We start from the raw sequence: 14,938 nt of genomic DNA, 5'->3' as shown, positions 1-14,938 counted from the left end.
ATGATATTTAACAGTTAAGCATTGAAGTAATAACCTGAATGGCAAGTTCAATCTTCACTCTTCTCTCTCATAAATCCACTCCAATCTTTGTGCTAAAATTACAGATGAAAAATAAGGTCCAACAGTTTTCTGAGATTGCCCTATTCATCTTATGGAAGCTTACGGAAACTAAAACACATGTTGAAAAATAGCATTTCTCGTACAATATGGAAATTATTTTTTGTGTTTCAAAATTCCAGATGAATAGAACAGATACATTCTGCTACAATTTTCAGCATGCAAATATATGAAAATTATTTTCTTCTGTCCCATTCTATTTAGCATATACTCAATTCCTATTCAATCTGATTTGTGTTCTATCCATCATTTTTAGTTCAATCTATTATCAGTAGTAATCAGTATAGAGGTATAACATTAGGGAGTAGAGATAGGTGGTCATGGAAAGTGAAGACCTTAAATTCACCTTCCCTATTTCATTTCTGTTACCCTCTAAAGGGAAGAAAAACCTTAAAGGACACCTGTCATCAGGTCTGTGTCACTTGTCCTGTCACTACTACCTGTTGGAGCAGCTCACAAGGATCCATCCCAGGCTTTATCTAGTTATTTCATACATTAATCATTGTAAAATCATCTATTCTTTATCATATAAATGAGGCTGGTCACATGGTCAGAGGCAGTGATGTCACCCCTGTTACCCCTCCCCTCTCCTCCCCCTGCTCATGTCTGTGTGTAATGTATTGTAAAGCATGGCTAGTATGAGTGCTGCATCTGCTGACATGCTGCATCCTCCTAATATACAGGTGAGAGACACAGACATCAGCTACACATGAATCTGACATGTTCTGCTGTAACATGGCTGCCTGGAGCTGCTGTATCTCTCCTATAAACACACAAATGCACACACAGGCTGCAGGGGGCGTGGCCACCAGCACCAGGAAGCACATCATTATACAGCCTCACATTATTATACAGGCTGTCAGTCATGCACTGGGGGAGTGGCTGTGCCTCCCACTCATGAATAGAGTGGACAGCTTGAATATGCTAATGACTCATTGGACATTTCACAGGTCATTTGCATACAGCTTTAGGACCTCATTGCTTAGGTTTACAGGCATGTAGAGGGACAATGAAGGGATAGAGGCAATGCTCTCTAATGGCAGTTTATGAAAATATATTTAGTTTAGGGGGGTTATTTTGCATGACGGGTTCTCTTTAAAGAGTAACTGTAAATGTTTTTTATTTTTCACAAATCAATATCTCTTAGGATGTAAAAAAAACTTTGCCTATCATCTTTGTTACCTATATTCAGTAGTTTAATGGCTGCCTCCTTTCCATGTGCTGATTAGCCTTATGAATCCGTTTGTTGTTTACACTTTGTTTCTGGTGGGTTTCCTGGGAGGGGAGGAGCTGCTGATACATGCTCACAGGGGAGGAGGTCATGTTTCAGTGAATGCAGCAGGCTGGATGTGTATGCAGATGTCTCCTGCACAGAATAGTGAGGTACAAGATCTCCCGGTTCCCTATCAGTCCCTCCATCCAAGTCTGTGATTCTTCAGAAGTCTCTCTGTCTCTCTCTTCTTGCTGCTCCCTTCCCCCATCTTGTCATCAGCAGCATCAGCTCTGTCGGGATAGGCTATTAACTCTTAGTGATCACACAGCACAGGCTATAGACTGCATGTTACTGGTGTACTAATGATTTCTACCACTTATTACATGTTCCCTGCTCCTCCATGTGATGGAACCTGCCTGGCTAGTCACCATATATGTCCTATAAGTGCTGTTCACTGGATTTACATGTGGGAAACTAAAGAGATATAATGCTACATTACTTTGAGAGAGAACACAAGATATAATGGGATTTGTGGGCAAGCTAGCTGGCCTCAGTCTGAGGGCATAGACTGACAGACATTAGTCTCTGCTCACTTCACCTCAGAACAGAAAATGCCATAACTTTGGAAAGAAAAGGATGGGCAGCACAAAGTAGGCATTGTTCTGCTTGTTTTCAAAGGGAGAATCACATATAATAATTTGGTAAAATCACTATAGCTTTACAGTTATGCTTTAACTCTTCAGGCAACCATTTGTAACAAAAAGTGTTTTCCATGTTATAGTTATTGATTACCTACACCTGATATTGCTCCCCATTCACTGCATTGGTGCTTCAGTGAATGGTCCTTCAGAAGCATATGGCATCATGTTGCTCAGGCTGAGCAAAAACACAAAGCTCAAAAAGTAATAGGGACTTAGCGTTATGTAAAACAGCTGATCTTTTGGGGTACACAGCCAGTAGTACCCACCAATCTGTGCCATAATTTAATCCCAGAAAACAAGAAAATATCCAGGAATGAGTTAAATGGGTATTCCGGGAATATGACCTTTTGATACAAAATCCATAATGCTATAAATAAGTGGATACAACAAAACGGAGCTTAAAAGTTTGCTTTTATTATTCACAAAATTTTATAGGCTTTTTCAAGTAGGCAGAGATATCTCCAAGGTGATCGCCATATACAATTACAACTCCCTTGATCCTTCAGTTCTTAATACCAGCTTCTCCCTCTCATGCTCTGCTCCCAGTGATGTAACAGACTTTACTGCTCTGTGTCGATAGTAATGATGTGTAACTGCCATCACTGCACATTGCCTCACTGAGATGACTTCTCACCACAACACTGGTCATACTGGATGCACTGCAACCAACCATACTAACATACAACATAGTGGTGATCACATGACCAGCCCAGGCAAGTGCAGAACATGTGATGTGGACATGTGACCAGTGGCCATCTTCTGTCCTGTGTCTCCTCCACAGGGACAAGAGCAACAGACTGATTAAAGGGCCAGTAACATTTTAATTCTCCATTACAGTGTATGTCCACAACATTTTTATGCTAAGGGGAACTAAATTTTAATGCTCATTTGAATATGAATTATGCTTATTTCTGTAATAACCCTTTAAGTGATTTTTTTGCAATGCTCATCAAGTCTTACTACTCAACTCTTGAGCAAGGTAAAAAGGTAAGGAAAAACACATCTGTACATGAGATTAGCTGATACTACTTGAGGGTGGGACGTGAAAGGGCCACACACATGTACAAAGGCTTGTATCTAACAATTTCATCATTTTCCCCTTTTTCCTAGGTTGCTGAAGGCTTCGAACAGCTGTCCTTCTAATTAGAAAATATGCTGCAAACTGGAAACCTCTACCAGTGCCGAAGCAATGTTGTTGCTGGCAGCTATGAATGATCTATTATAGTAAGCTCTCCAGGACGACAATACAAATGGTCAGCACTACTGGATGTAGAGGAGTAAACAAAATCTTACACTTTATAAATTGACTTGACCTTAGCAAAACACAGAAAACAACGATAAACAGAATTGCAATCATTCATCAGTGGATCTTATTAGAGAAAAAACTGCTCAGTATCTATTGGGGTCCAGCAATGCATAACTGAATACTGCATTGCTGGACCCCTATATGTAAATAAAAATGAACCTTTATAAAACCTGAACCCACTCTGTACCACTGGACCCTAACAATAAAAAAAAAAGAACTTTAAAGATCACAAGATACAAAGCTATGTGCTCTGTCATGGGTGACGACCTCAAGGATTCAGTCGCTACATGTTGGAAGACAATCTTATATAATGTGCTCATTGGCGTTGTTCTGGTACTTATTATAATAATTACTATATGTGGAAATGTGGTGGTATGCCTGGCAGTTGGATTTGACCGGCGCCTACGAAGCCTGACTAATTGTTTTATTGTGTCTTTAGCTATCACAGATCTTCTTTTGGGTATTTTGGTGCTACCCTTTTCAGCCTTGAACCTGTTACATGAAGAATGGCCATTTGGATCTACATTCTGCAATATTTATACAAGTTTGGATGTTATGCTATGCACAGCCTCAATCCTAAATCTTTTCATGATAAGCTTGGATCGCTACTATGGAGTTACAGCCCCCTTGCGCTACTCCATGCTTGTAACACCCTGTCGTGTAGCCATAGCTATGGGAGTGATATGGGTGGTGTCTCTTATGGTATCTTTCCTTCCTATCCACCTCGGCTGGAATACAAAAGATAAATCTATCCAAAACCTTAGAGAAGATGGAAGCAAAGAATGCAAGCTAGAACTGAACAAAGAATATGTTTTAGTAGACGGCTTATTAACATTTTATCTTCCATTGGTCATAATGTGTCTCATGTACTACAAAATCTTCAAGATTGCCAGAGAACAAGCCAAAAGAATAAATCATGCCAATTGCTGCAATGCTGTTAGTCCCACTCTACCTACTGTTCGAGAACATAAAGCTACTGTAACTTTGGCAGCTGTGATGGGGGCCTTCATCATTTGTTGGTTCCCATATTTCACTGTATTTACATATGAGGGAGTGAATGACATTGAAGTTGATGAAACAGCCTTCCTAATAGTCCTGTGGTTAGGCTATGCCAACTCTGCCCTCAACCCAATTTTATATGCTGCTCTGAATAGGGACTTCCGTACAGCCTATCAACGCCTTCTCCACTGTCGACGTGTGGGTCCACTTAGCAATGAGACCCCACTTACCCTGCTTCACATTCGACGTCCAGGAGAACGAACTGTACCAGATATGCAGGGCGTTCAGGATGACAAGCCACCTGACCTACAGGAAAGTAATGGAAAAGAATGTAGTCCTTTCATCAAAGATGTTACAGAAAGGTACAGTAACATTTATTGTAATACTTGCCGAAAATTACATAAAAGATGGTTAACATTTTTGCATGCTAGATTTTTAGTTTTTATACATAAAAACTTTTTTGGTAAAGATTTGGTGTCAATATTCAAAAATTTTAGTCCATCGTCAGAGCATGGCTAAAAAGGTAATAAACTTTGTAATAATCTTGAAAATTATTGATTTAGCGCTGCATCCTCTTCTAAGACTTATGTAGAGGAGGGTTGCTCAACTAATAATGCTGAGAACTGCAGCAGAGTCCCTACGAGAGCTGGGGCATACTGCACTTTTTTTTTTCAAATCCATCCACCCATTCAAAACACAATAGATTTATATATAAAATTAGCTCTTTCTAGGTAATCGGGTGGAGCTATTAAAGAAAAAAAAACAGTAAATTGATCTTGGAAGCAGGGGGAATAAAATTGACTATGCAATTATGCTTTTTTTGTAGGTCCTAAATCTAGGGCTATAAATAATAACATAGGATTTCCCCATGATTTTACATTAAAGGGGTATACCGGGAATATGAACGTCTGACACAAAAACCCACGATGATATAAATAAATGAGTACAACAATACTCATTGCCAGTAGTCACAAAACAGAGCTAAAATTGTTTGATTTTATGATTTACAAAATGTATGGCCTCTCTAAAGTAGGTGGAGTTATCACTAAGATGGCCGCCACTGGAAACTACAAGTTCCATGATCTTTTAGTTCTCAGTTACTCCTCCTCCCTCTTATGCTCTACTCCCAGTGATGATGTAACTGACCGTGCTGCTCTGTTACCATAGTAATAATGTGTAACTGCCTTCCCTGCACATCATCACTACACTAGCGACACTGGATGCACTTCAAACCAACCGACTACAGCCAAATGTAGTGGTGATCATATGACCTGCCCAGGCATGTGCAGGACATGTGATGTAAACATGTGACCAGCAGCCATCTTGTGTCCTATGTCTGCTCCGCAACGGACCACACGGAGGAAATTAACAGACTGATTAAAGGGCCAGTAGCATTTTAATTCTTCATTAGAGTCTATGTCATCAGCATTTTCTGCTAAGGGGAGCAAAATTTTAAATAACAACTAATTACATATTAGCTTATATTTTGAGTATCCATTTGTATATGAAGTATGCTGATTCCTGGAATACCCCTTTAAATAAAATCCACCCTCAAAATCCATAATGAAAAACCAGGGTCACTTACTAAAAGATCCAGGCACTGTGACTGTAAGAATATTCTTCTATTTCTTATCCTTCCTGGTCTCTTTCCTTCTTAAGTCAATTTTTATAATTATTCTAATGTCTTTGACACCTTCTTACCCCCCCCCCACTGCTCCCACAGCATTTGTGCCATAAGCAGGAAGAGGAAGGGGTAGGCTGATGAAAACAGGGGGGGGGGGCAGTGTAACAGCCTGTAATGCCAGATGGCTAGGGCATACTCATTACCATAATTTCTCAAGTTGACTTTAGAAGGCAGTAACATAGAAGAAAGCCATGGATAACAAATATAAGAAGATTACCACAGTCACAGTGCCTGGATCTATGACTAAGTGTCCCTGGTTTATCATGATGGATTTTGATTGTAGAGTTCCTTTAATTGGGAAACAATTTTGCAATTTCTGCCACTGAACTTAACCTGGATTTTCTTTAAGTTTATATAGAGTTAGCTGATCTCAAAAATACTTTCATATTCTATATGAAGAAAAAAATAGAAGGTAATTTCCTAGAATGTGCACATTTCTCTCTTTATTCAGGATTCTGTGGGGATTTTTGACAAGTGAAAAATAAATAGTGTTTCTGGCCTTTACCAGCCAGTCTTATCTTACCCTTCTTCTTATCTGCTCACATGGTACAGCTTTGCACTCGGGTATCAGAATAATCATTTTCCTTCAGATCTCAGCAAATATTTCTATCCTTCCTGCTGCCATACCACTATGAACTCTAAAGATCTAAGTCTAAAACCTATCAGCATTTTGATATATTTTTTTTTCAGTAGCTGTTCCACTAAAGTAAAAGGATATAAAATAGACTGTTATTGGCAAAAACAGCCTTCATACGATGTGGTCAACAAGTACTACATGCATTGGCATTATTCTATATAATGTAGAATAAAAACACATATTAAATCAGAATCAATAATAGTATGGAAGATGGAAGCTTTATAAAAAATATATTAAAATGGAGAATACATGAAATTTATTTTTTTCTAGAAGGGAAATATTTTAGGACTAATGCATATGTAAAATGAGAACTTTCCCTGCTTTTCATATAAATACTGCTCAACACTATAGTAACCTCAAAATGTTATTAGCAAGCGTCTAAATCTGGCCATACACATTAGAATTATGTCAGTGGAACATGCCATTTTTGGTTGGACCTGATCATCTTATGATTTTGGATCCTACCGACTTTTCCAAGAAGTCAGTGAACAGAAGGACTGGTCTGTAAGAATTCAAGATATCTGATGATTTTATGTCTGACAGAGCACCTATGCAACCCCAGTTGAAGGTGCATGTTTTGAGAATTTAGGAAGATCTCTTAGGGTTATGCTTTGTATCATCTAAACATCCTGCATTTGTGATCACTAAAAAGGTATCATGGGACATGTAGTTACCATATTTACAACTAAAATCCAAAATCTTGTTCAAATTTGTTGTTAAAGGGGTTGTCCACTTCCAGCACACACATGTTATTGTTATTACAGGCGGTCCCCTACTTAAGGACACCCGACTTACAGACAACCCATAGTTACAGACGGACCCCTCTGCCCCATGTGACCTCTGGTGAAGCTCTCTGTATGCTTTACTATAGTCCCAGACTGCAATGATCAGCTGTAAGATGTCTGTAATGAAGCTTTATTGATAATTCTTGGTCCAATTACACCAAAAATTTTGAAACTCCAATTGTCACTGGGGCAAAAGAAAACAAATTGTCTAAAACTTCCATTATAAAATATACAGTTTCGACTTACATACAAATTCAACTTAAGAACAAACCTCCAGACCCTATCTTGTATGTAACCCGGGGACTGCCTGTATATTGAAAAGTTATCAAATTTTCCTATATACTTTCTGTATAAATTCCGCATGGTTTCCTATATTTCTGTTTGCTCATATCTAAAAGTAAGCCTCATTGTTTACTTACTGTGGACCATGGTCATATGATGTCACACAGGTGCAAGCTCGGTATACACACAACTCTGATTAGTCTTTGATATAACCCTTTTTATCCACAGTAAGAAAACAATGAAGCTTCCTCTTGAATAACAGCAAGTAGAGATCTAGAAAAACAGAATTAATACAGACAGCATTTTGGCAAATTGTATAACTTTTCACAGTGTAAACAATAATATTAATTTGCAGAAACTGGACAACTCCTTTAAGAAGTCGTACAGGGTGCAATAAATTGTGTCAACTAGATCTTCTTCAAAGATGTTCTTACCCAACCTTTAGGAAATATTCTTTCATACAATAGGCCACGTATCCTTGGAGCAGTACAGTGTGGGACTAAGTTGGAAAGAAATTGGAATTTGAAAGAAAACTCAAAAATCACATCTGTAAGACCATTGTGTAGAATTACCGTAGTTACAAATTAACCCTCTTTGACTGCTATGGTTAACAGAGTCTAGTGTACATTTGTCATGTTAAAACATGACACTTGTTATAACCTAAGATTATTCTGCGATGTGTGAGGCCCCTTCATCAGGCAGGTTTCCAAAAGTAGCACAGAGAGAACACAACATGTAATAGATGTTACACAAGATAATCACTACATGAACTGATGTCTCATTGAGATAAACCAGGGCAGTAAAACTGTTGTTTTGTTACACAATTAACCTGAATAATCTAAGATTATAAATATTTAGAAGTTTAATCATATTTTTTGTGACAAAAGACACAGTTCTCTATAGTGCATAAAAAATGCCTGAGTTGCGTCTAATGTATAAACTTTTAACTATTTTTTCTTGTAGATTATTACTAACTAAAGTAAGGTTCTTTCAGTTTAATAATCATTCAGATAGTCTGAGGTTAGACCTGGATACTTTGCAGAAAAAGGATCCTCAAACCATGATTTATTATAGATGATTTTGATGTTTTCTGTCTTTTCTTGTGAAGCTCTGACCTTGTTTGACTGAGTCAGTAGTCAAAAGCTTCTTTTACCTATAAAATTAGAAGACCAACATAAAAAAGACAGGATTCTGCTCAAGACAGCTCATGGTAAATGGACAATTGTATAGGCAGTCTCCGACTTAAGGACACCCAACTTACAAATGACCCCTAGTCACAGAGGGACTTCTCTGCCCACTGTGACCTCTGGTGAAGCTCCCTAGATACTTTACGTTAGTTCCAGGCTGAAATGATCAGCTGTAAGGTGTCTTTAATGTGTGCTTTATTGATAATCCTTGTTCCCGTAATAGCACAAAAAATTGAAAATCCAATTGTCCCTGGGACCAATTTTTTTTCTGCGGTTACAATTATAAAATTGTATGTTTAACTTACATACAAATTCAACTTAAGTATAAACCTAAAGAACCTATGGATCCAAGTCACCTGTGGATTACCTAAATTGCTCAAAGGTATAGAGACCATGTGAAAAGGCTTTCCCCAATTCCATATGTCCCATCATCACCCAAACTTCATGATGTTAAAGCTTCTTTAATGGTCTAATTTATACAGTGACGCTGATAAAGTATAGAACCCATTAGCCAGACCTTTTCCATCCAAAGCAATAAATTTTAAACATTTAGCAAAACTAAAATAGTGATCTATTTCTACGGATACCAGATTGCTTGATCATTAATATTCAATAGGGCAAATCTTTCACATACTTTACACCAGTTTCTGGAATAATATATATGAGTTCATTTTCTAATTTTTACTTTTTTTCCTGAAAAGTGAAATTTTGTAGGCCTGTATTGGGTGGCACAAATTATAGCTCAAATAAATCCCTATAAATTTACTTAGATACTCCAGTCTGTAATTTTTTTTTTTTCATACAACAGTCTGCACCATTTTTTTTTTAATTCTTGCTATGATCTAGAGACAGGGTTTCCACTTAGCCCTGTTTTCAGCTATTCCCAAAATCCCTATATAAACAAGTACTTAGCTATGGAATGTCTCCAGATTCTGCTGTTTACCTAAACTAGTGGGGGTATTAAGCTAATTGTTCATTTTTAGCCAAAAGTTTACAGATTTATTTATGGTTACATAATAAATCCAGAACATATGGCTGAATTAAAAAGGAACTTGTTATTAAATATAAATGTTTGCAATGTAGTCATTGAGCTATACAGAACATACCGCAATCAGGGACTTGTTACCAGGATGTTTTTTTATTAGGATTGTCATGTTGAGAAATAGAAAAAAAATAAAAGCCATAAATGCTTTCCATTTGAAAACCAATAATGCTGAGCCTGTACTCCACCAGCTTACAGAGAACAGTATCTACTGGTACTCTTTTCTTTGTCCAACCTCTGCCCTCTCAATCTCATTGACTAACATCATGTCCATTCCATGTCAACCGCTGATTCTTTATAAGTCTGTTGACTTGAGTATTTTTAACCCCTTTGCCGTTCAGCCTTTTTTTCATAAATTTTTTGCTCCCTACCTTCAAAAATCTATTTCATTTTATTTAAAACTTTTCATTTTTTTGTGTGAAGAGCTGTGTGACGGCTTATTTTCCGCATAACAAACTGTACTACTCAGTTGTGATATTTATTATTCCATGTTGCGTATTGGGTAGCTCGAAAAAAAATTCCAGATGGGGTGAAATTGGTGCATTTCTGCCAACATTCTTGTGGGCTCACTTTATATAACTTTAACACACTCCAAAAAATTTGTCTACTTTATTCTTTGGGTGGATACTTTGCTTAGCTTTTTGTACGATCACACTAATACCAATTTTATATAGGTTTTATTGTGTTTTAATACAAAAAAATGTTTCACCATCTACTGACAGTAATAACTTTTTCATACATTAGTGTATGGAGCCGTGTAAGACGTAATTTTTTGTGAATTAAGCTGATATTTTTATTGCTACCATTTTGTGGACTGTTTAACCTTTTTTATGGTAAATTTTGCATGTAATAATGTAAAATTGCATAAAATTGGTGTTTGGGACATCTGGGCACTATTTTCCTTTATGGGGTTCACCGCCGGGAATAACTTTTTTATATTTTGATAGATCAGGCATTTTTGGATGCAGCAATACCTAACATGTTTGTGACGTTTACTGTTTATTTATTTTTATATTAGTCCTAGGGAAAGAGATTTGAATTTGTATTTTTTTTTAGTTTTTTTTTACAATTTTTTAGACCCTCTAGGGTACTTTAACCCTAGACAGTCTGATTATTCCAATTTGGCATGCTTTGTGCAGCGAGGCGTAATCTGTAGGCGCTATATAAATAAAGAATTATTATTATTATTCTTACTATATACAGCAATACTATTGTATTATAGTATATGCCATTTTTACACCTCATTCATTGCAATGTGCCACTGGCACATTGTAACAAATCTGTATAAACCATACAGCCTTGGGTCTTACAAGACCCGAGGCTGTCATGGCAAACGATCCCTGCTCCCTGATGACATCATTGGGAGCGACAACTGAAAACTGGCAACAATCAGTGGCTTAACACCCACAATTGGTGCTAGCACCCGTGAGCTCCCTTCATACTTCATTCACAGCATGAATAGGTTAACAAAAATAAAGGAAATCCCCCAACAGTGATTTCAAGAAGGCTTGTTTTGCATCTCTTTAAATTGATCTGAAGTCATCATGAGTATTGCTATCAGCGCAACTTCATTAAGGTAATCCAAATCAGACATGAACCCATGAATAGATAATGGAAATCTGCAATCAAAATCAAGCATGATAAACAAATAGATCCAGGCACTGTGACTATTGTAATCTTCTTATATTTGTTATCCATGGCCTTCTTCCTTCTAAAATCAACTTTTGGGCTTAGAGGGTGTTTCTAGAACTCCTCCTTGTTTCAGATTCTCAAGCTGTTACAGCGTGCAAGAAAGGGGAAGTGCTGAGGGAGCAGAAGGGGAGGGTCAGACAGTGTAACAGCCCTTCATGCTAATGAACATAATAAAAAGTTGATTTTAGAAGGAAGGAGGCCATGAGTAATAAAAATAAGAATATCACCACAGTCACAGTACCTAGATCTATGAGTAGATGTCCCTGGTTTATAATGCCAAATTTTGATAGTAGATTTCATTTAATTTATAACACACCTTTATATACTGTGATACCAACAACTAAAGAAAAATACTAGCAGCACAGTCCTAGAAGAAAAGATTGGGTGCTTTCTTAAATCCTACTGTTGAGTCCAACAGTAGATTACAGTGAAACGTAGCTCACATGAGATGAATTAAACTCAAATTTTTTGCCACAATTTTGCTTAAGTGTTGACTTTTTGTAATCTAATAACCAAAAAGGGATGCAAAAACATTTTGTTGTACATGTAGACTAGACATGGGGAAACCATTACTACCTGTCACGGGTGGTCCCACAACCCATATCGTGGGTAGCAGGCTCACACGTGTGCCCCAGGCCTCACAGGTGCGGCGCCAGCGTCACTCACCTCTCCCTGTTCCGGACCCTCGGCCGAGTTCTGTGCACGTGCGTTCCCGTCTCCTAGGGCAGGCACGCAGCATCTTCAGAAGATTTAAAGGGCCAGCGCACCGCTGATTGGTGTTCTGGTTGAACACTTCCCCTTTAAAAATCCAGCACCTTGCTTCCTGCTTTGCCGGATCCTTGTGCCTCAAACCCTGAGAGAAAGCTCTATAGCGATTATCCTGCATTTCAATGTCTCCAGCATTCCAGTGTCTCCTGTGTTCCAATGTCTCCTGTGTTCCTGAGTCCCTCCGTGTTCTGGTGTACTAGTGTTCCTCTGTGCTGCTGTCCTGGGTGCCATGTTCCCAGACCCATCTGCTTGGACCACCCGTTTCTGACCCCGAATTGGACTCTGACGTTGCATCTCTGCCGCCTGCCCTGACCCTGTGCCTGTGGTACCGCACCGCAGCCAGTCCAACCCGCTTTGCGGCGGGCTCTGGTGAAAACCCGGTACCACTTAGACTCCGGTCCCAGGTAGTGGCTTGTGTCATCATCTGCAGTGGTCCAGAGGATCCACAACCCCCAAGCCTGACACTACCTTGCTTTTTCCCATTTAATAACAAAGATCACTTAACATTGTACTCCTTTCAACCATACATTCCTTGCATGGATTTCCTCGGATCTCTCTGCTCATAATTTAAGTATGTCTTTGGCTGTTTTGCATATTTTATTTTCAACACTATCTTTATGATGATGACACTCAACTTCAAGCATGCATTTGGGATATTTTCCTTGCCAAGATCTGCCATTTCAATCTCTGTCTATGAAGCCACAATCCTCTCTGGAATTACAGTATCCTCAACTCTCATCAGCCCTTTCTGCTAGATTCTGTCATCTTCTATATTTCTATAACTCCTTACTCTCATTTCACTAAAGAGACTGACCTTGATTCTTCCTGAACTTGGCATCACGTTTATGTTGTGGTTATAGTTAAGTCAAATTCCCCTATTTCTAGTAAAATTAAATTCTTACTTGTACACAAATAATGTTGCCCTGTAGTACATCTCTAATCTCCTCTCTAAGCACTCCTTATGATGCAATGAAAATCTTTTATTTGAAGGAAAAAGGCAATTATTGCGTCGCATAACGCCAGACAGTCTTTGTCAAACGCAGAGAGCAATGGACAGCAGGGTTAGTAAGGAGAGCAGCAACTAGTGTTGTGCATGGAGCCTTACCTAATAAAAAAATTTCATTTCATCAGAAGGAGTGCTTGGGCTTCATTTACTATATTATTTGGAGTGGGAATCCAAACCTGTACAGAACCTGCCCAGTCGATGTGCAGGCCGCTGGGCAGGTTGGGTCATGATATAAGACAAAAATGTGGTACAATTTACACTAGCTAAATTCTCTTTTTAAGAATGGGGGTAAAGGTAAAATTTGGCTATTTTGAGTCTGGTTGCCACGTGAATATGAATAATTCTTGCACTACAGTGTATTCAAAAGGTCATATATCAGGATCCAGGGATAATAAACATTGCACGGGTGTTAAGGAGATTAGCAGTTTACAAATCACAGATTTTCACAGTCTCAGTCTCTTTATGCATTTACTGAGGTTTTTTTTCTTTGTTTCTTTACAAATGAACAGAGATCACTTTGCTGTTCTCTTTAGAAGGACTATTTACTTAATGTAGGCATTGTATATACAATGAGAAAGCATTCCTAAGATATGACAGTGATAAGAAGTGAGAGAAGGTGAAGTGCTAGAGGACAAAGCCTGCACAAGAACAAGCACTTAGTGTAAAAAAGGGTTTACATAGCAAGCTAGAGCAAATGAAACCCCAAGAGATGTAATTACGATGAAATATAATTGACTTATGTCCACCGGCGCAGGGGACCTATCGAACAAACTACATTCTGGATGCAAAGAATCAATAGCAGCAAGAGAGACATGTCAGAGAGAAATGCAGTGTATCCTATGGAATGTGATCTCAAGAAGGCATGTCTGATAATGGCCAATCATAGTTTCCATATGATAACATGACCTTCTGAAAGTTCAACTGTAGAATGAAGAATTGTGTTACATGAAGCTTACTGACGTCTGTTTAATGTGATGAAGAGTGCAACTAGCAATCTCAAACAATCACTTTGTTAATTTGTTTGTTATACCACCTATTTCTGGTGGTAATAGTGTCCTAAATAGGCTGCTTTTTACATCTAGTGGATTGGGGGACAGTGGTTTACAAGCTTTCTGGCTTCTTTATTGCCGAAATAATAACTTTGTAAAAATGTCTGAGGTGCACAGGCTGATGGCAGCAGAGCACCTTTCGGCTTCCACAAACTTTAATTTATGCATGTTCCCCGCAACAAGACTCCTACTGCTCCCGGCCGGGGAATGAGGATCCGGCCGGTGAAGTCAGAGCCAGCGCATGGAGAGCGGGGCATGTGCTCTCTCCTAGTACCCTTGCTGACAGCAGGAGAAGGCTTGCAGTGGGGCATGTTCATAAATGAAAGTCCATGATAGCCGAGAGCCGTTGGGCACCATCAGCCTGAGCGCCTCGAGCTGTTTTACAAAGTTATAATTTTGGCAATAAAGAGGTCAGAAAGACAGTCCCCCAACCTACTTAGGACACTGCAGCACAGAAGAGGTATGAATGA

At 38.6% G+C, this 14,938-nt stretch overlaps 1 protein-coding gene across 5 annotated transcripts in view; it reads left to right on the top strand.

Annotated features, from left to right (window-relative positions):
* The window catches only part of HRH2 (histamine receptor H2), a 138,738-nt gene that overhangs the window by 92,794 nt on the left and 31,006 nt on the right, over positions 1–14,938 (top strand). For all 5 annotated transcript variants that reach the window (XR_011854852.1, XR_011854851.1, XM_072146052.1 and 2 more), the window contains one exon: positions 3,142–4,698. Coding sequence is in view for 3 of the 5 variants with exons in the window: in XM_072146052.1 (XP_072002153.1) it covers positions 3,581–4,698 (1,118 nt within the window). In the remaining 2 variants the exon portion in view is untranslated. The remainder of the gene's footprint in view (positions 1–3,141; positions 4,699–14,938) is intronic.

The sequence above is a fragment of the Engystomops pustulosus genome, chromosome 4 (genome assembly GCF_040894005.1).
Source record: "Engystomops pustulosus chromosome 4, aEngPut4.maternal, whole genome shotgun sequence".
Taxonomy (NCBI): domain Eukaryota; kingdom Metazoa; phylum Chordata; class Amphibia; order Anura; family Leptodactylidae; genus Engystomops; species Engystomops pustulosus.
The sequence above is the reverse complement of the archived record's forward strand: the minus strand, read 5'-3'. Positions and strand labels throughout refer to the sequence as shown.